We start from the raw sequence: 21,233 nt of genomic DNA on the forward strand, positions 1-21,233 counted from the left end.
TAATACTTTTTATAATCCTTAGTGCTGCTAGATGCAGCTCATGAAAGGGCTCAGATTGCACAAAGTAAGGATTTTATTTTCCTTGCCTATAACACATTAAGCTTGAGACCTTCCCATGATGCAGTATACAGATTATGGGCTTTTGACCATATTTTTGCAAACAGAAGACAGCTTTCATACCATTGTATCTAGAGCTCAGGTATACTGTAGTTAGGTTATTGCACTGTCAGCAGTGTGATGAGAATGCTAGAGCCTATTTCAAAGTGTGCCGCCAGAAGTGATTAACTACTGTGCTTGACCCTGTCTGTTTTCTGGCTGTCCTAACATTTTGACATGTGCTCACTTCAGTTTAAGCACACTGACTGGACAATAGAAATCATAGTGTGATGCCTGAGGCCTCTCTCCCCCAAATTCACTACTAACAGGTCCTGCAAAGCTGTGACATTAACAATGGGGCACACTCTCAGTTCTGTAATAAAAATAAAAATGCCCTGATATTTATTGTTCAAATATAAATTAACTCTGGCTAAATAGACATCTTCACTATTACTTAATATACTATATTTAAGAGGGAATAGATTGGACAACAAATTTTGGAAATGTTTTTTAACTTTCCATATACATTCTTACTTCAGTTTGAGCAATTTCCCTCAGATGTTTGCCTTCTTTGATGGCTTAGCTCTAAGGTATTTAATACTTAGGGAGGTAGGAGGTATTCACTACAGTCACTGTTACTGCCCAATCTTAACTGTAGCACATTTAAACTTTTGATAAAAGCTGTCTATAAAATACTTTAAAAAACTCTCAGACAGCAAGAGGTAAACCTCCTTTCCCCCTACTTTCTACAGACTGAATTAACAATAGCTGATCTGAAATTAACACATACCCAACCTGATCTAGCTTAATGTACACTCAAAGAACAACAAAAAAAATCCAGCCTAGCTTTTAGGTGGCAGTGAGCCATTACAGTATATTTTATTAACATACTCTCTAAACAGCACAAACCTATACAACTCTATTCAGTATTTTCAAAGATAGAAATTCTCTCGGTAAATCATTTACAACCAATTATGTGAATCAGACAGAAAACGACAGCATCTTTCAATGACAGATTTGACAGACCTGAATCAGCAAACAGGAACAGAATGACAGAGGTGAAACAGACTTCAATTTGACTATTAGCTCAGTATGCAACAATTTAAATCAAATATTACCAACCCTTAGTTAAGCTACTTTTATGAGATGCTCTTTGTTGGCCAGAGGAGGATGGACACTTTTCCAAACCACAGTTTGAAATGCAAAATGCTGCTTCCTTGGTTTTCGCAGTAAAGCACCAATGAGCATTTCTCCCTTTGTGAACGGAGGGTCAACAATGACCCATCTTGCTTGGAACTACCAGCCTGGCAGCTGTGTCCCTGTTAGCTGTAATGGCTCTTTTGGAATCCATATTTTGTACACGGCACCTATACGGAGGAAAAACTTCCGCAGAACAGCTCGAAGCTCAGGGATCAGGTCAAACTGCATAATTTCACACAGATAGGGGTAATACATGGAAGCATGTGCTTTAAACTGGAAAGAGAATAAAACACTTGTGAATCATATAAAATTAGATGAGAAGCTTATCATTTACAGAATTATAGATGCAGATTTGTCTTTTTCTAGAGTTCATTGATAATTTTCTGTAAATATTCAATAACATAATCGTTCACTAGAACCTGCATTCAGCTTTAGAACCAACTGCTCATAAATATGTCAGAAATCTTTATCTTCACTGGGAAATTGCATTATTGGTATTTTTTTACCTGCCATGTTAATTGGTAATAAAAAAACGTAAAGGTATTCAAACATTTCCTGGACTATAATACTCAGGACCTCAATATCTTGAGTCTTGGACTCTGGTGTCCTTTCATGGCAGAGTGTAATAAATTTTTTAAATTCCAAACCAATTTCATAGCTTATATTCTTTCTAAGCCAAGATGTGTTATTCAAGTTGTAATTAAAACTCAACTCTTAACTTAAAATATTCAGAGATGCAGTGAGTAAAGTAAAACATAATGCTTACACTTAACAACAAAATACAATAAATTACAATATTTACCTTTTCATCACTTATTTTGAGCGTTTTGGTTAGAAGTAATAGTAATAGGTTTGTCCAGGCCTCTCGATGGCTTTCTGAATTTACAGTAATAAAATAACCGAGAGCTTCACTACAAACACTAGTGGAGGAAAATCAGAGAGGAAGATACTTACATAGATTCATTCATTCAATATTCACTAACCAAATATTTACCATGAGAAAACTACTATTTTCCCAAATACACCCCCTACTTTCCTACCTGGCTTGTACATTATTCCCTATGCTTAGAATACCTTCTTCCTCTGTTCCCACCTGCTGACCTATTTCTTTCAAGACCCAATTCAAATATCCCTTTTTCTATAAAGCCTTTCCAGATATTCCTAGAAAAGAGCATTCTATATTGCACCTGTCTCTTAGAACTTTATACCCCTCTTACACACCTGTCAGATGTGATTTGGATTATAGATACTGATATACAGGTATTATTTTCTCCTATTGGAAAGAGAAATTCCTTGAGTGTAGGAACTATATACTATTTTTCTCTAATCTTTAAAAGACCCACGATAGTATGTAATACTGATATTCTGTAGGTGATTAATAAAAATCTACTGAAGGAATGATAGAATCTTTGGAAATATAATGATAAATACAATGCATAGGGTTAATTACTAAATTGCAGAGTTGACACTGATTTCAGACCCAACTTTTTTTTTTCAGCACATGATGCTGTGTTTCTACTTGACAATCATTACTATCTCTAGTTTACTGATAAGTAAATAGACTGAAATAAAAGTTTAGGGACCTAGGCAAGGTCAAATAGCAAGCTAGTAATAGACCCATATTGATTCTAGAAAGATTAGGGCAATTCCCATTGTATTAGATTCCCTTCCAACTTTAATTCCATTTTGTATTATACAATTAACATTTTATGTTTTATACACACACACACACACACACACACACACATAAATATCCTTTTCAGTAAACACTCTTTCTTCTTCCTATCCTCATTAAATAAGGGATTTCTACCCCATCTCCACCCCTCCCCTTTTTTCGAAAAACAAAAAACAAGGTACCATACGTTAAAAGTCGATGCTGTATCTCCTCCCAGGAATCTTTGCGGTTTTCATCAATATACATTCGGAAGAGGATTCTTAAACAACATGCCAGACTGCTGGTCTCTTGTTTTAAAAGATTGGGTTTAGATTTGCCTTTAAATCCTAAAAGTCATTAATGCAAATTAAATACTTTTGGAATAATTCTTAAAAAGGCCTATACATTTTTATACATTCATGTTCATGGCACATGAGATAATTCTACCTGGTAACAAAATAAATCAGAATGTCTCATGGCATCAGAGTAATCACATTTATTTTCTCCTTAAATACAACAGCTCTTTATGATACAACTACAGATTTCTATTTCAAGGGGTTTTCTGGTTTCTATCTGTGATTTCACTGGTGTTGGGAACTTTCTCTACTAATGCAGATTCAGTAATTCTCAGTCTTGCAGAGCTGTCCACAGGATCCTCAGAGAAGTGACTTGCCCAGGGTCATACAGCCAGTATGTGTCAGAAGTAGGGCTTGAGTCCAGGTCATCCTGACACTCTGGCTACTCTACTGTAATGCCCTTCACTCAGTCTTATGTTATAAAGTTAATTTAATAAAGCAATCAAAATGTGCAAGAGTATGGGAAATTTCACAACAAACCAAACAGATTAACCAAGTCTAATGTGTATATATATATATATATATATATATATATATATATATATATATATATATATATATATATATATATATATATATTTCACCTTCATTGATGTTTTACTATATATGATGAGAAGATAAAATTTCGGGGAATTTTTAAAAAATGGGGTAGGGCGTTTTGGGACAAAGTGGAAATATGGGAGAAAAATAAAATGTATGATACTTTTTAAAGGCATATTTTACAGAAATGAAGTCACTCTATTAGTCTGACAAAGAGGATTGAGAAAAAGCAGAAAATTCAGGTATTTACACAAACATACTCACACACACATTCACACTCACTCTCTTTCTCTCTCTCTCTCTCTCTCTCTCATAATTTGGGAGGAGAAAACTCAAAAACTTTCCACTTTTCCTTGGCCCTTTGTATATCACAGCACAATTTTAAAGTGAGATTAATTATTTGAATTTGACTTTCATCCTCTAAAGCATTTCCCCCTTAAACAACTCAAGGAAAATATTATTTTCTGGTTATGGAACAAAATGTACAACACTTTCTCTTTAATGCCTTAGGTTAGTGCTCAGATTAGTAAAATTCAATTTTTACTTACCTGCTCTCCACAGGACTGTTCGTTGTTCATAATTTGAGTTAAAGGCCTTTGAGAATGAATGAGACTCTTGCAAACAGTCTAGTAATTTAAAAAGATGCTGTGAAGACATGTATTTATACATTCCTTGATCCTCTGTGTCTATGTGAATATCAGCATCCAGAGTGTCTCTCTAGGAAGTGACAGTAGGCACATTTAAGGGATATCATAGGATTTACAATAGGAAGCTAATTTAGATGAAGTAGTTTTTACATATTAGCAAGTGAAAAGGCTAAGATTTCAAATTAGATGGAATACATCTGGCAGTAAGGACAGCGATGTCTTTTGGTGGGGAGGAGACCGGATCCCTCCTGACATATTTGTAACCAACTGCTTCTAGTTTAAGCACAGTAAATAATAATGCAGTCACCCCTTTCACATCACGGGGGAAAGAAGTGTAGGAAAATCACGAGAGAATCCATGTCAAATTTCTGGCCCTCCCTTTGTACTAGAGGAGAAGCCTGAATTGATTCTTTTTCTTTGATGGGATGTTACTGTATTGTGAGTATTGTAAAATATGGGCAAAGTATTTGGTCACAGGCTCTGTGCCATCTCCTGGGCTCTGGGTGTCATCTACAGCTTCCACAAAACCCCCCAAAGTTCCCATGTACACTGACTCATGATATACCAACAGAACTGTAACGGAGAAAGCTGTGATATGGAAAGGGTAACTAACTATAGTTGGTACTGCACTTAATGGTTTACAGAGTGCTTCAAAAGACACCATTTTGATTTTTCACAGGTACGGGAGTTATCTATTGCATGAATTACCCCTATTTTCTATGTGAAAAAATTTTTATTCAAAAAAGCAAAGTATTTTACTCAATAAAACACACAGAGTCAGAACCTGAATCCAGGTTTTCTGACAATGTTCTGCCATTATACTGGCTGGTCTCTCTTTCCCACTTGCTGAACATTTCCCCTATTTCAAGGCTTCCAGATGGGGGTGTTGCTTTGTGATTTCCTCATAGAGGTCATTCTTCCTTTCCATCCTTATTTTGTATTAATCTTCTCCAAGTGTACTGCAATCTCATGCCTTTCTCTGGTATTCTTCAGAATCTCTGAGTCTCCCTTTATTTGCATGCACAATACCTATCTATCTCCTTCCCAAGTCCAATTCAGATGCCACCTCCTCTAGGAAGAATTTCTATTTACCTCAAAGTGGTAATGACTTTCCCTTTCAGACCTTATGTAGTCTTCTGTACTGCTTTAATAAACTGAGGTAACATAATAGGGTGTAAACTAACAACTTGTGTTGGACTCTTATTCTCTTATTTGAATGAGTTCCCTGAAAGAAGGGTTAATTTCTTATATAAACCTTGTTATCATCTGCAATGATGAGTGACTGACATCTGCACCTGATAGGTACCCACCAAATGTTATACCACCAACAAAAATAAAAGGGAGTTTGGATGGACAAGATGTAATGCCCCAAACATAAGACCTTACCTGAGCTGCCACCATGTGTTCTGCATCCTCCTTTTTGCTGGTTGCTGGATAGAACACTATGTTGTCAATGGTCTGTATCAATTCCAGTTGAACCACACACTTGATCAGAAGGCCAGCAAACAGCTTCTGGTCTATCGGGACAAGGCAAATTAAAAGCCCAAAATAAACTCTGGCGGTTACAGAAGTAATTAGGACCATGAAAGTTTAACTGAATTTGGATATATCGTGTAACTAGAAATACACAATGAAACTACAGGTTCAGTTTGGGCTGAAGATGTGTCAATTTCAAAAGTTGACTTAAAAATGATTCCTCTCCAGATGGTAGCTAGTCAGCAAGGAATCAAGTAGTTTACTTGTGAAAAATTAGAAGCCAAGAAAATTGGTAGAAAGCAGATACCAATCACGGTTTCAATCATCTAATTGCACTACATTCAAGGACTACAAGATTGTCATGAAGTACTCCAACTACAAGCTAACTGCCTGTCACCCTGCTTACATTCATTCTAAAAGCTCTGTGAAGAGCCACCTACTCAGGAGCCATCTCATCTACTAAAGACTTCTGATCTCTTCCCCAGTGATAAGTGATTTCTCTATCCTTAGTCTCTTATCCCTCTCTATTTAATTTATTCTCTGTACCTGTCACAGTTTAATGTGTAGTAAACTACCTGTGTAGATCTCATTCCTGAAATGGACTATAAGCTACTTAAAAGGTAGGGGCTGGGTCCTGTGTAACTTCTGATTTTCTATCATTTATCACAGGGATCTGCACATGTGTGATTTCAAAAGCTAGTGAGAAATTCCTAAAGAGAAAATTCTGAATTTACTTTAAAAATAAAGATTCTGTCTTGTGCTTTCAGAGATATTAAAAGCATCTATCAAACAGGAAAAAACCCTATCTCCCTAACAAATCCTACATCATAGCTTTACTTAAAACAGAAATACTCTCCTTCCAGGTCTCTCCCATTGTCCCACTCCTCAAGTTCAAAGGTGAAGTTGTCTGCTGTGAAGTCTTTCCGGAAACTGATTCTGTCTTCATCTGATCTCCTAATATCTGTCTTCCTCCTATGCAACTGTCACATTCTTGTTTATCTTATATTTGTCTCATTTCTCTGCTCCCAGAATCTTATCACTGTATCTTCTTTCCCAGTATTTAGCAAAGTGCTATGCATGCAGTATGCACTTACGTATTTTAAAATTAATGAATAATAGGGACATCAACCCTAAAAGATTTGAGAATAATTTTTTGATGATGATGATAACAATGATAATTTAAAAAAAAAATCTATTCTTACTTGTATATGGTCTACCTTTCCAGCTGTCATCGGTTGGGTTGGAAATCTGGCTCTGACCTCTCTCAGAGGGATTTTTATCTATGCTGCTTAAAGACTGGCGGTCCAGATCCAGATCCTACAAGTTTATCAGAAAAGAGTATTTACTAAGCATTTTCTTTTTTTTAAATTAAATTATTTTATTTGTTTTCAGTATTCAACTCACTTCCATATATCTTAGATTTTTTTCCCCTCCCTTCTCCATCCTCCTCTCCCTCCCCAAAACACATTACAATTTTATATAGGTTCTATGCATACTTTCCTATTAAATACTAAGCATTTTATTTTTCAAGCAAGATTCCATTTCTATAATATATTAAGGTTATTTTATACCATTAACTTCTTTAGCACTGCTTGCATTTTATTTAACTTTCCCAATTGTCTCAAAATAAAATCAACCCTGACTGCTCACTGTAGTGCCCTTAAAAGGTATTATGTTTAAGAGATGAAGAGTTTGAATTATTTTTCCTTCTATGAAGATATCAAAACAACGGATATTTTATTTTAATCTTAAATACTAAACACCCATTCTTTGGGAATAAAAAACATATATTCAGTTGATGCCTTAAAAAATTTTTTTTACACTAGTCATTTTGTAACATACTCCCCATCCCCAACGCTAAATCCCTTGTAACAAATAAGAACAGTTAAAGCTAATCTACAGAGGTCTGCCAATACATGCAATACATCACAACTCACCCCTGAGAGGAAAGAGAGAGATACTTTTTATTATGTATTCCATAGGACCAAAACTGGTTACTAAGAGCTCAGCTTTCTTTTAACACTCTTTTCATTTATGTTACTGTGATCCTTGTCTACATTATGTTCGTTGAGCTTACTTCAACATTCGTTAGCTCCCACAAGTCTTTCCATGTTTCTATCCAGACCTCTGATTTGCCATTTCTTACTGCATGACTTTACTCAATAAAATCCATATGCCACAATCTATTTAGCCATTCTGTCAATCTGTGAGCAGGCACTGCCTGAGGGGATCTCCTGCTGATTCATTCATCTATGAAGATGGAATCTGAAACTAAGTCGTCTGTACCTAAATCCTGTCATTTATTCACCACATCATTCTTCCCTTCTCTTACAATTTTTTGAACTAGCAGTTCTGCAGCTTATGACCTACTTGTGTCTCACAGATTACAGAACTATGAACCCTTTGGGCAGATTTTTTAAAAAGATGTAGGACCAAAAGAAAAAAAAAAGAAAGCAAAAACTAAACAACTCTACCAAATGTTTTTCGGATGCATCGTCCTCCATTCCAGCAGGCCTCCATGTCAGCAAACTAAAGCAAGGGAAGTGGAAATGAGAAAGAAAAATTTTGATGAAAAAAGTAGGACTGAATGCAGGGTAAACTGTACATCAACCACTGCATTAAAACTTACATGTGTGGAATGGTTGTTTTGAAAATGTCCAGCATACAATTACAAGTTTCATCCCAAACATCAGGGCTGAATTTCTCACCATTTGATATTACCAAGTTTTCTAAACAATTCGTTCCAGATCGGGCCAGCTGTTCATTATCTATAAAATAAGATAACATCTATCAACAAACTTTTGCTTCCTTTTCTCTGCCAGCTGTGTCGTCCTCATGCCACAAAGTGGGAGTGAGAACATGGCAATTGGTGGTTGTGCTTTTCGAAAACCTTCAGTAAAAGCAGTGGGGCCACACAGGTACTCTAAGTGAAGAGATAAGAGTGAGTTACCTGCATCACTGCAACTTTGCCAACTCTATACTCTCTACATCCTCCATGGTCCAAATCCCCTCCATGAAGCTTTCCCTGATCTAGTTAGATGAAAATAATGTTTTCTCATAGGATTTCAAACTCTTTTTCTGCACTTACTGTTCTAATTTATATAATACTAACAGTAGGACAAACCCAACACTTTATCCTTATTCACCACTGCGGATAGTTACTTTGATATCCAAGGAATATTAAAATGGACATGGAAGACAGATATTGGGGGAAATTCAGGCAATGTTTTACTATTACACGAAATTATTACAATTACATTTAAGTCATTTAAAATACTTGAGATACAAAGGGTGGAATTTGTATTATTATCCAAGTCCAAATATAATAATTAAATTAAATATTTCCTGCTTCCTATATTTTTATCATGATAGCTCTCTGAAAAAGTTTTGGTTATCAATGAGTACTCAATGCAATTATCAAGACACATGTGATATTACAGTGTAATAGGGAGCCGAGTACAAGGAACATATCAACACTTTTCAGATAACATTCTGGGACTGGGATGAAAAGGGTAAGTACCAGTGCTTTCCAACAATGGTGTCAAAGGTTCTAATACGGAAATTTGTTTCGTGTGACTGCACATGTATAACCTTTATCAAGTTGCTTGCCTTCTCAATGAGAGGGTAGAGAAGGGAGGTTAAAATTTGGAACTCAAATTTGTTAAAAAACAAAACAAAACAACAAAACAAAAACTGGTTAAAATTGTTTGTACATGGGAAAAACCAATTATTAAAATAAAAACACCTTAATATATATTTTCTAGGAACTCAGAGCTGCCTAGTGAGAAGCTGATAGTAGATATCAGAGAGAAGTCAAGGTCATACATAAGATATAGCTCACATAGACATAAATTTAGGATGATTTTCCACAGTGACCCCACACTGTTCAAGCAAAGGGTCATTTACGTGGACCTGAAAAGGCTAGAAGCATAAAGGCACAGCACCTATGAACAGGATTGGAAGGGACTTCATGTATCACCTACGACCTCTACCATCTGGACTGTGAATCCTCTCTTTATAATGCCTCCAAGGAGTGGTCAGCCAGTCCTGACTGAAATACTTTCAATGACTAAGAAATATCCTTCTAAGGGGATCTGTTTCACTGTTAGTGAGCCCTAATTGCAAGAAAGCATCCCCCTTTTAGGACCCAGAAGAATAAGCTTAACCCCTCTTCTACATGACTTTCCTTCAGCAGTGACTGTCTTGATACAGTTATAAATCCTTGTAACAAAAGAAAAATAAATACATTTTTTGGGAGAAGGATTCTATTTTTCAGGTCCATACAATTAAATTACATACTGTGCTGGTCATTAGAGTCTTAAAAAAAAATTATACTGAGGTATTCTTAGCATCTACTTAACCAATGAACATACACAGAAAAACAGTGCATATAAATTTGAAGAGTACCTTGTTTTACACACCAGTGTAACTGTGCAAATACATCAGAAAGCAGAACTTCATTTAAAGCTTCATAGAACTGTGTGAACACATCACAAATAGCATAAAGTGCATGATTACAAGTTGTGGTCATCCATTCTGATTTCTGGAAGAAACAAAGAAATATTAAAAGGCTTCCTAATCACTTCCATTTAAAAAATCTTCAGCAACAAAGCAATCAAGGCCCACTAAACATACAACAGACATACAACAAATTCCCTTTTAAAACACTGCTTAAAATGTAATAGATAAAGCTATTTAATCTTGGGGATAGTATACAAAAACATTTTTAGATGCCAGCTCAGTAACAAACACAGAAACTAGCAGAGTACATCAACAAATATTGCAAAAGAGGCAATATGGTGTAGTAGAAAGCATAAGATTTAATATCAGGAAACCTAAGTTCAAGTCCTGAAACTACCTCTTACTACACACTCATATGAACATGGGCATAATAGTATCTTCTTCTCTATAAGAGTAGAATACCTGTACTGTACTTTTAACAGAGATGACACCAAGATCAAAAAAGATAATTTAAGCAGAATGGTTTGTAAACCATGAAGCGCTATTAGATTATATGTTCCATATAGTGGATGTGGAATGGGATTATGGTCTAACTAAATCCTCTCTCTTCCTAAGAACAGTAGTGTTGAACTGAATGTCAGCTATCATCTAGTTATCTCTCTTGTAAACATACTAGAACACAATGGTCATAATGACCAGCACCTTTTCCGAAATTAACTGTATTTTTGATGAGAATGCAATGAGCAAGGTGATTTTAATTTTCCCTCCAATATGAAAAAATAGGGAGATCCTCTAGGACCTGCCTAGCTTATGCTAGGTAGAAGATTGACAGAAACATTTTAAACCTTAAAGTGCTACACAAATATGAATTATTAAAGAGCACTTCCTATCATCTCGAGGAATTATTACAATAGCTCTCAAGTCTATTCTACCTAAATTAAATTACTTATTCAGCACCATACCAACCAAATTACCAAAAAATTACTTTACAGAGCTAGAAAAAACAATAACAAAACATCCAGAATATCAAGAGAATTAATGAAAAGAAAGGCAAGGGAAGGTGACCTTGTTGTACCAGATCTTAAATTGTATTATAAAGCAGCAATCATCAAAACTAAGAAACAGAGTGGTGGATCAGTGGAATATGTTAGGTACACAAGACACAACAGTCAATGACTGTAGCAATCTACTATAAGATAAATCCAAAGATTTCAGCTTCTAGGATAAGAACTCACTCTTTAACAAAAACTACTGGAAAATAATACGGCAGAAACTAGGTATAGATCAACATCTTATACCCTATATACCAAGGTAAAGTCAAAATGGGTACATGATTTAGATATAAAGACTGATACTATAAGCAAACTAGGAGAGCAAGGAATAGTTTACCAGTCAGATCTACAGAGAAGGGAAGAATTTATGACCAAACAAGAATTTAAGACTGAAAAACATTATGAAATGCAAAATGGATGATTTTGATTACATTAAATTGAAAAGTTTTTGCACAAAGTCAATGCAACCAAAATTTGAAGGGAAACAGAAACGTGGAAACAAATTTTTTCTCTGACAAAGCCCTCATTTCTAAACTATACAAAGAACTGAGTCGAATTTATAAGAATACAAATCATTCCTCAATTGATAAATGGCTAAAGGATATGAACAGGCAGTTTTCAGAGGAAAATTAAAGCAATCTACAGTCATATGAAAAAGTGCTCTAAATCACTATTGATTAGAGAAATGCAAATCAAAGCAACTCTGAGGTAGCACACTACACCTCTAAGACTGGCTAATATGACAAAACAGGAAAATCATAAATATTGGAGAAGATGTGGGAAAATTAAAACATTAATGCATTACTGGGAGAGTCATGAACTGACCCAACCATTCTGGAGAGCAATCTAGAACTATGCTCCAAAGGCTATAAAAGTACATATCCTCTGACCCAGTAATACCACTTCTATGTCTGTATCCCAAAGAGATCATAAAAATGGGAAAAAGACCCACATGTACAAAAATATTTATAGCAGCTCTTTTTGTGGTGGCAAAGAATTAGTAATTGAGAGAATGCCCATCAGCTGGGGAATGGCTGAACAAGTTGTGGTATATGAATGTAATGGAATACTACTGTGCTATAAGAAATGATGAGCAGGATGGTTTCAGAAAAATCTGGAAAGACTTATATGAACTTGTAAGATGCTGATGACAGACTTCTATGATGTTGAGTGAAATGAGCAGAACCAGGAGACCATTGTACACAATTAACAGTCACTTTGTGTGATGACCAACTTTGGTAGACTTAGCTCTTCTCATCAAAGCAAGGATCTAAGACAACTCCAAAAGACTCAAGACGGAAAATGCTATCCCCATCCAGAGAAAAAGCTTTGGAGTCTGAATACAGATGGTCTATTTGCTCTCCTTTTATTTTGTTATTTTGTTTCTTCTTTCTCGTGGTTCCTCCCATTAGCTCTAATTCTTCTTAATGTCATCAGTAATGTGAAAATATGTTTAATATGAATGTAAAAGTAGAGTCTATATCAGAGTGCATGCCATCTTGGGGAGGGAGGAGGAGAGAGAAAATTTAAAACTCAAAATCTTATGGAAGAGAATGTAAAAAACTAAAAATAAATACATTATTTAAAAAAATAGCTCAAGTCTTAATATAGGAGATGAATATCAAGATAAAATTCAAAGAAAAAGTTTTTTTTAAGTATTTAACTTACCTCTGACTGCTGCTCAGGGAGTTTCATATTGTCAAAAATTCTAAACACAATTCTGAATAGATCCTGCCACCAATGCTTTTCAAAAGTGTGACCATAGCTCTTCATTATCTCAAACATCACTGTAAGTCCTCTACAGAGAGAAATGGTAAAAAGTAGAATGCAGTATGAAAAAGGGAAAATCTGTCAGCTTCAGCAACCGACAAACAATATCATTTCAATTAACAGAATGCAGCAATGGAATGCACCTTTCATATAATTACCTTGTCCGAACATCTAACTTGCACCTATTAATAATGCAAGAGAGTTCAAACAGGATAGGGAACCAGCCTCGAACCCAGACTCTGTCTCCAGGAGCTACATTCATATCATCACTTGTGTATTCTTGAAGCACCTATAATAAAAATCAAACCTAAGACATTAAGACCTACTATATAACAAAATGCAGGTTGAAAAAGAGGTAGTACCTCTCTTTTGTATTTCTCTCTTTAAACACCTAGTAATTCAGTCTATCTTCTTCTGGCACAGGGTCCTCTTTCCACATCTAACAAATATATGGACCACAATGCCCACCCACCATTTGGAGCTGTGAATGTCAAACCAGTCAATTTCTATGGACTGATTTTTAAAATGCTGTGGGAAACTTGGGAACGGAACAGATTGTGAAAGCCCTTGAGGGGTCAAAGTTGGAAAATCAGAAATTCTCATATATTTACAAACACTGTTGGAGGTCAAAGCATCATGAAATACTTGACTGGACTGTTCAAATGCTCATGCTTTTCAAGAATGCAGCTCATCAAACTTGAAATAACAAGAGCCGTCTTTCTCCTGTCTGTCTCTTTAGTTACAGGCAGCTATGGCCATCCTCACAACTTACTATTGTACTACTTCTAAGAACCTTGACTGATAAATCCTAATCTCCCACCTTAACTTATCCACTCATCCTCTGCTCTCACTCAATTAACCCTATTCTTTGCTCTCATCTTGATCACTGATCCCTCAACCCCTTCTCCAGTTCATCTCCCTCACTCAGGTATCATTTTACCTCTTCTCTATCTGTGCCTCACAACAAACCTCCTAGTCTTGTCTAGAAGTCAATCTCTCTCCTCTCTGTAGTAGGAAATCCAATTTCTCCACCACTACCATCTTTTTCCTGTCTGATTAAAATAAGACCAAGTTTCCTTAACACTAAACAACTCTTCACTAATCTACTGCTTCTACTACTTTGTTACTTCCATCTCTCTTTCTTCCCCTTTAAGGACTAACTTAAAAAAAGTAAAGTCTGACGGCTATTTCCTCCTCACCCAGTCTTTCCCCAAGCCCTTGCAATCTAATTTTCATTCTCATCACCTTACTGAAATTCTCTTAAAACTCCTTGCTGACCCCCTAATAAATTCATTAGTCTTTCTTCATCCTTTACCTCTTCTTGATACTCTGCAGTATTTGACAGTATTGGGTATTCTCTGCTTGTGACTATTCATTCTCTCTCCCCTTGGCATGAGATACACCAGTCTAATCCAACAAGTAATTTATTAAGTGCCAATTAAGTGAGAGGAGTGGTGCTAGGGACGAGGACATAACAACAAAATGAAAAATAGCATAAACTCTAGCAGCTTACATTAAACTGGGGAGGGAGAAGGGGAATGCAACATATAAATGCCTGAGCATATACAAAATAATTTGAGGCAGAAGGAGAAAACCTTAATAACCAAGAAAATCAGGAAAGGCTTCCTGAAGGAAAGGGCTCTATGAGCTTAACTTTAACAAAAATGCGTGATTCTTTTCTTTTACTTTTAACCAATCTTTTTCTTCACTGGCTCATCTTACGTCTAAAGGTGAGTGTTCTTCAATGTTTCATCATCAGCCCTCTTTTCCTTCTACCCCTTGGATATTGCATTCATTGCCATGAGGAAGTATGGCGTAATGGAGAGGGCACTGTACTTAAAGTCAGAAAGATCTGAGTTCTAATTCTGCCTCAAACATTTATTAGTTGTGTGACTACAAGTATATTAATCTTTCTTGGCTTTATTTCCTTATCGCTAAAATGAGGAAGTTGGATCTAATAATCTCTAAGGTGCTTTCCAGCTCTAAATCTATGTACGATTCTTTGACTAAATCTATCACACTACAAAAATAACCTCTAAATTAAAAAAAAAAATTGGTAATAATGGCATCACTGATTTGTTCCTATTTAAGATTATAGATTCCTCACTCTTTTGCAGAAGTATGTGGGAGGGTGTTTCATGGGTATATAATATCATTTTTTTTGATGTATTGATTATTTTAACTGAATTTTTTCCTCTTAAAATTCTTTTTTATAAGAGAAGCTCTTTGGAGGATGCAGGGAGCAAAAAGGAAGTATACATGGGGAAATTTAAGTGATGTAAAAACAAATGATATTATTTTTTAATTTTTTAATTTTTTTTTAAAATCTTGTTTTTAAAAAAAGATAAACTAAAATGCTATCAGATTCATATATTGTTAGAGCTTGGAAGGATCTACAAAAATAATCTACAAAAAAAAATGCTTCTTTTTATAGATGAGGAAACTGAAACCCACAGAAATTAAGTGACTTGCTCCCAAATCAACCTCTGCTCCATGCTCCATGCTCCATGCTCCATATCTCCAAATGCCCTACCTACTGACATCCTTCCCTATCTTCAAGGCTCAATTCAGGTGGCCCTTGTCTCCATGAAGTAGACTATGTTTCCCTAGTTCTGAAAGTAATCTCTTCCTTAAAATTTTTTTAGCACTTCATTTGGATTGTTCCCTTGTACCTTATCACATTTAGTCTTTTATTAAAGTTATTGGCTTACATGTCTTAATACCCATTATTAGCATTATTAGCAGCATTACAGCAAGGATACTGAAATTTTCCTTTTTTTTATCCCCAGTGTCTATGCTAGTAGAGCTTACTACATATTTTTAACTGAATCTGCACATTATTGTATAAAATGAGTAAGGTTTTCTCCCTCTCTGACGTAAGATGATCATGTGCCCCTGTACAAGTCACACTTCCCTCTGCCTTAGGCAACTCTCAAGACTCTAAGCTTCAGGAGGAGACATTGATCTGTGGAGGGAGCATTTACAATTTATAATTTGCAACCTAATTAATTAGAGAAGAAATTTTTAATATTAATAAAAAGTAGGCATTTTTAGAGTTATTAATGCTATGATTTAACCCAGTCTTCTATCACATTTAGTGCTATGTTACTTTCTAAAAGGATGGCTTATTTCTAAATGCAGTGAAATAGTCTAATACCTACTTGCAGTATTTATTTCAAAACAAACACCTAGTTCAAAGTAAAAGGAGATTCAAAATATAACATGGACAGCAACTGACAATAATCATTTTTCCTTTCCAATTTCTAGTTAACTAAGGGGAAAGTGAACCTACCCTTGGCCTTTCAGAAACATATTTCCCACAGTAGCGGATCAGTCGAATTGCTTCCATGCTGGTGTCAGGAAAAGAAGCATTACAAGCAAACTCAGACAAGCATTTCACAGCATCTTGAAAGGAATCTATTGCAGCAGGGAAATGGTGCTGAAAGATAGTTGCTGGGGAAACATAAATTGTGTCATTTAAAAATGTTTGTCAGGTAGATAACACAGTAAAAGTATGACTTAAATCTAAGAGAAATGGGTCAATAATTTTCTCTACGACAAAAGTTTTCATTAAAAAGTTATTCCTGAATAATATAATAAATATACCTCAGTCTAAATTGGTTTAAATAAATTCAGAGAATACCATAAAGGCACAAATAGTTGAGGATAACAATACCAATTTGAACATTAAGTTAAGCCAGTTTAGAATATAGGAAGTTGATGAACTATATAACTAGAGAACTGAGTATCTAAATGATATTATTTCACAGTGTAATTAAGTGGAAAGTAATCATGACCTTCTATTTAGAACTGAGTTGAGAGTCCTTGGTCTGTTACTAATGCCATTTAGAATCTAATCCTCTTCACCTTACAGAAATAGAAACTGGGGCCTAGGGAAAGGAACTGGTATTAAGTGACAGAGTTGGGATTCACACCCAGGTCTTTTGATTCCAAATCCAGTGCCCTTGCCACTATACCACAGCATACTACTAGCACATCTATACATCTATATATGAGCATGGGGTAAGACTGTCAACTTTGCACAGTTAGCTTGTTGAAAGCTCATTTGTAAAATGGGGATAATACCTATAAAACCTACCTCACAGTCTTGTTATGAGGTTCAAATGAGGCACCGTATTTAAGTGTTTTGCAAACTTTAAAATTTTATATAAATATCAGTTACTACAATTCTGAATCATTTGCTTTCTCTTGAGTCTCAGTTTTCTTATCTGTAAGAATAGACATAACATGCCTAACTACCTACCTTCACTTTGGAGGACTGTAAAATGACAAATAGGTAGGAGATTGCTTCATGAACTGTAAAACCTTCCCTAGACTGATCAATCAACTAAAGCTTTAAGCACCCACTACAGAGTAATAAGCACTTTGCTAGGCAGCTGGGATACAAATACAAAAGTGAGACAATCCTTGCCCTCAAAAAGCTTACATTCTTACTAGGGAGATACAACATGTTCAACGATAACTAAATCCAGGACATACACAAAATAAATACAAGGTGATTTGCCAAGGCACCAAAAAGTGGGCAGATCATGGGACTTTTGCAAGGCTGTGACACCAACTGAACTCTGAAGACAGCTGGTGAGAAGGAAGAGCATTCTGGGCTTTGGAACAGCTTGTGCAAGGGCAGAGAGTTGGAAGATGAAACAGACTGGAGCCATGAATGGGGAACAACAACAAGTAGGAGACTTGCGGAATTAGCTGGAAAGACAGGCGGTGGCCAGACTGTAAAGAACTTTTAAATGAAAGAGTTTGTATTTTTTCTACAGAAAATGAGGCAAAATATGAGCTCTCATAAATCTAGTCCTACTGTTTTACCTGGTTTCAACTCCACAGAACAAGTTACTCCCTGGTGTCCCTGTTCCTTCCCCCTACCCCCGCTTTCCTGCCTCCTTTTGTGTATTGTCTCCCCTGTCAGACTGTAAGCTCCTGGGGGCAAGGACTAGCTTTCTTTTTATTCATTGTACTCCCAGCATTCAGCACCTGACACACCATAGGTATGTAATAAATGTTCATTATATTGGACTGAAAGTAAACGATGTCTTTTTGGTAAGTAAATGATGTAAAAATGCCTGTTTTTCCCATCTATAGAGTAGAGACAAGAGTCCCAAATTTGCTATATCAAAGGAGGATAAGGAAGTGCCTTGTTTTTCAAATCTTCCAAATAGCACATTATAAGAGAAATCTTTTAAAGTTAAGATGGTTGACACTTTCACAAGATCAGACACCATTTTGGGCCATCTAGTGACTCAGGCAAGAAGTTTAAATGCAATAAGAGTTGTAAATGATAGAATAAAAATCTCCTTACTAATGACAAGAAACTAAAAGAATTCAATTTCTAGTTAAATAGGATACAAAACACCAGTCCCCTCTGCCTCCACAATCATCACTTTAACAAGCTGTGCCAGATTTTAAAAGCATTCCTCCTCTTCTTCATTCTACTCCCCCCACTCCCTTACCCCCAACACCCGTAAAACTCTCGAACATCTGATTCTCCCTCAAGTCCTATTTGAAATACTTTGGGTAGAGAACAACTCAAATAGCCTCTCCACCCCCTTAAAGAACCAGCTCAGTATGTGTGTCTTGGAGCCACCAGTCAATATGGTAGGCTCTGGGTGGGGCTGCTGAAGAATGGAAGGGAGACAAAGGAGCAAGAGAGAAAGTGAAAAGAGAAGAGGGGGAAGGGCATGGACATGATTGTGCTCTCAGTGGCACCAGAGCACAGCAAACTGGCCTGTGTCCAAACTGGCCCTCAGAGTCCTAATTTCTTGCTGGCACAAACGATGGCTCTTAACATTTTATTGTGTGGGAAAAGTGCCTGAATAGGAGTCAGGTAATTGACTATGTGACTTTGAGTAGATCACCTGCTCTTTGGCCTCATTTTTTCATACATAAAACTTAGCCCAAGGTAATATACCAAATAAATACTCTTTAAAATCCAGCAATAGAAGTCTGGAATGTTGAGTAGAAGGCCAACTTCTACTTTTACATATCTCAAAAAATTACGTTTTTATAGAGCTTTTGGGTTTACAAAATATTTTCCTCACAACTATTCCATAAGGTATCATTAAGGTGGACTAAGTATTATTTACCCCCCTTTACAGATGAAGAAATTGAGAAACAAAGAGGTTAAACAACAATGTCACACAAGATAATAAATGTGAGAGTCAGGATTTGAAAACAGGTCTTCTCATTTCTCCTATGTTGTTTTTTTACTTTTCCTTGAAACAAATACAAAAAAACCAGTCACAACTTTTGAGTTAAAATCATCATTCTAAAGGAATAAGCAGACCTTAAGAACTGAAGAGAAATCATCCTCTGTAATTTTACGCTAACTTCCTCAGACTGAGTTCTATAGGCAGAAATATATAGCGAGTGAGTTTGGCAAAAATGTTACATAAAATGTAAGATATCTCTGTGAAGTTTAATTACTACTTACTGACTATATGGCCTGTTGTTTGGAACGCCAGTTCCACAATATTCCCATCATGATCAGAAGCTGCCTGGTGGAATACGGCAAAGATATTCTTCCAACCTGAGCGAATGTTAGCAGCTTGGGAGTTTACCATCTGAGTTATGCAGCGGATAACCATGTCTCGAATGGTGGGTGATCTTTAGAAAAAGGGATAGCCATATCATCTGTTCTTCAGTATACAGGAAAGAGAGTTTAATATGCCTACTAACTTAGAATTAGTTACCTTAAAATCATTAAGGTACAATAAACATATCCTACCTTTATTTCTCTCCATGTACTTCTCTATGAAACCCCATCAGACTGTTCTTTATTTCTATCACTCCCTCAAATATGAACTGTCCCCCTTTTCTGTTTCCTATGCCTAGAATGTTTTTCTATCTTCAACTGTTGAATTTGCTTTCTGTCTTTTAAACCCCAATTCTAATGTTATCTACTCAGTTTATGTCTATAACCTTTCTAGACTATAACTTTCCTGAAAGCAAGGGCCATTTCTTAGCTAAATTTAGATAAAAAATCTCTTCTAGTACCTACAAGTGGCATTTTTAAAATTTACATTTAAATTTTAAATATCTACAAAGAAGGCATTTAGAAAATTTCTGGAAACTAATTACTCCAAATCTCCAAAAAAATCACCCCAGGTCTACCCCAAATTAGGTGACCTTAAGCCCCACAGCATTTGTGCTGATATCCAATTATAGTCAACTGGACTAATGACACTATGGTGTTTATGTGACTTTTAAAGAACCTTCTTTGATATGCTGGCCTCTGATTCTGATCACATCATAGTATTCATCAGGAGTCAATCTTTCTGTTTTCGTTATGGTTTATCCTTATAGCAACTGAGAAGGGGTACAAGGGTTGTCTGGAAGGATGGGAGGTTACTGAATGCTATCCTTGATTCACAATGACCTAGGTATTTATACTGATAATCAACGATTAACAGAAATTGCGTATTTGTCCACAGTATTTCCTTGCCACTAGAATAGAATCAATTTGTGGGTAGGAACTTGATCTAAACTTGATTTACTTAGGGTCACAATCTATTCCATGGCAGGAGAGGGGTTAGCTTAGGAGCAGGGTGGCATAGTGGATTCAGCAGACCTGGCAGTCCCAGCTCTGCCACTATCATATGAAATAATCTTCAGTAAGTCATGTCCCATATCTGGGCCTCAGTGTTCTTCTCTGTGAAATGAGGGGAATGGACAAGATAATTTTTTTTATTTCATCCCAATCTAATAATCAAAATATTGTGATGTAGATGTAGTGGTTTGTGGTGGGAAGGAATCACACACCTGTTTTTCTTCATAATATGCTCAAATGGCCTCAGGAAATCCTTCTGGAATCGGAAATTCGCTAACTCTCCCTTCTCAAGAAATTTCATGGACAGCTGCCTCAGTGAATCAACAGCGAAAATGGCCACATCTTCATTGGGGTTACACCCAACCTAATAATGAAGAGAAAATGTGGGAAAATATATAAAACTTACAG

The 21,233-nt window shown here is 36.0% G+C and overlaps 1 protein-coding gene across 3 annotated transcripts in view; it reads right to left on the reverse strand.

Moving 5' to 3' along the window:
• Nucleotides 1–943: 943 nt before the first annotated feature.
• Nucleotides 944–21,233, reverse strand: part of ARFGEF2 (ARF guanine nucleotide exchange factor 2) — a 106,075-nt gene continuing 85,785 nt past the window's right edge. For all 3 annotated transcript variants that reach the window (XM_072633623.1, XM_072633622.1, XM_072633624.1), the window contains exons 26-39: nucleotides 21,038–21,189; nucleotides 19,710–19,882; nucleotides 16,545–16,705; nucleotides 13,411–13,541; nucleotides 13,151–13,280; nucleotides 10,377–10,512; nucleotides 8,599–8,737; nucleotides 8,444–8,498; nucleotides 7,172–7,286; nucleotides 5,880–6,010; nucleotides 4,395–4,563; nucleotides 3,159–3,297; nucleotides 2,099–2,216; nucleotides 944–1,569 (exon numbers count right to left, since the gene is read on the reverse strand). In XM_072633623.1, the coding sequence (XP_072489724.1) occupies nucleotides 1,393–1,569; nucleotides 2,099–2,216; nucleotides 3,159–3,297; nucleotides 4,395–4,563; nucleotides 5,880–6,010; nucleotides 7,172–7,286; nucleotides 8,444–8,498; nucleotides 8,599–8,737; nucleotides 10,377–10,512; nucleotides 13,151–13,280; nucleotides 13,411–13,541; nucleotides 16,545–16,705; nucleotides 19,710–19,882; nucleotides 21,038–21,189 (1,926 nt within the window). In that variant the 3' untranslated portion in view covers nucleotides 944–1,392. The remainder of the gene's footprint in view (nucleotides 1,570–2,098; nucleotides 2,217–3,158; nucleotides 3,298–4,394; nucleotides 4,564–5,879; nucleotides 6,011–7,171; nucleotides 7,287–8,443; nucleotides 8,499–8,598; nucleotides 8,738–10,376; nucleotides 10,513–13,150; nucleotides 13,281–13,410; nucleotides 13,542–16,544; nucleotides 16,706–19,709; nucleotides 19,883–21,037; nucleotides 21,190–21,233) is intronic.

Source organism: Notamacropus eugenii, chromosome 1, assembly GCF_028372415.1.
Source record: "Notamacropus eugenii isolate mMacEug1 chromosome 1, mMacEug1.pri_v2, whole genome shotgun sequence".
Taxonomy (NCBI): domain Eukaryota; kingdom Metazoa; phylum Chordata; class Mammalia; order Diprotodontia; family Macropodidae; genus Notamacropus; species Notamacropus eugenii.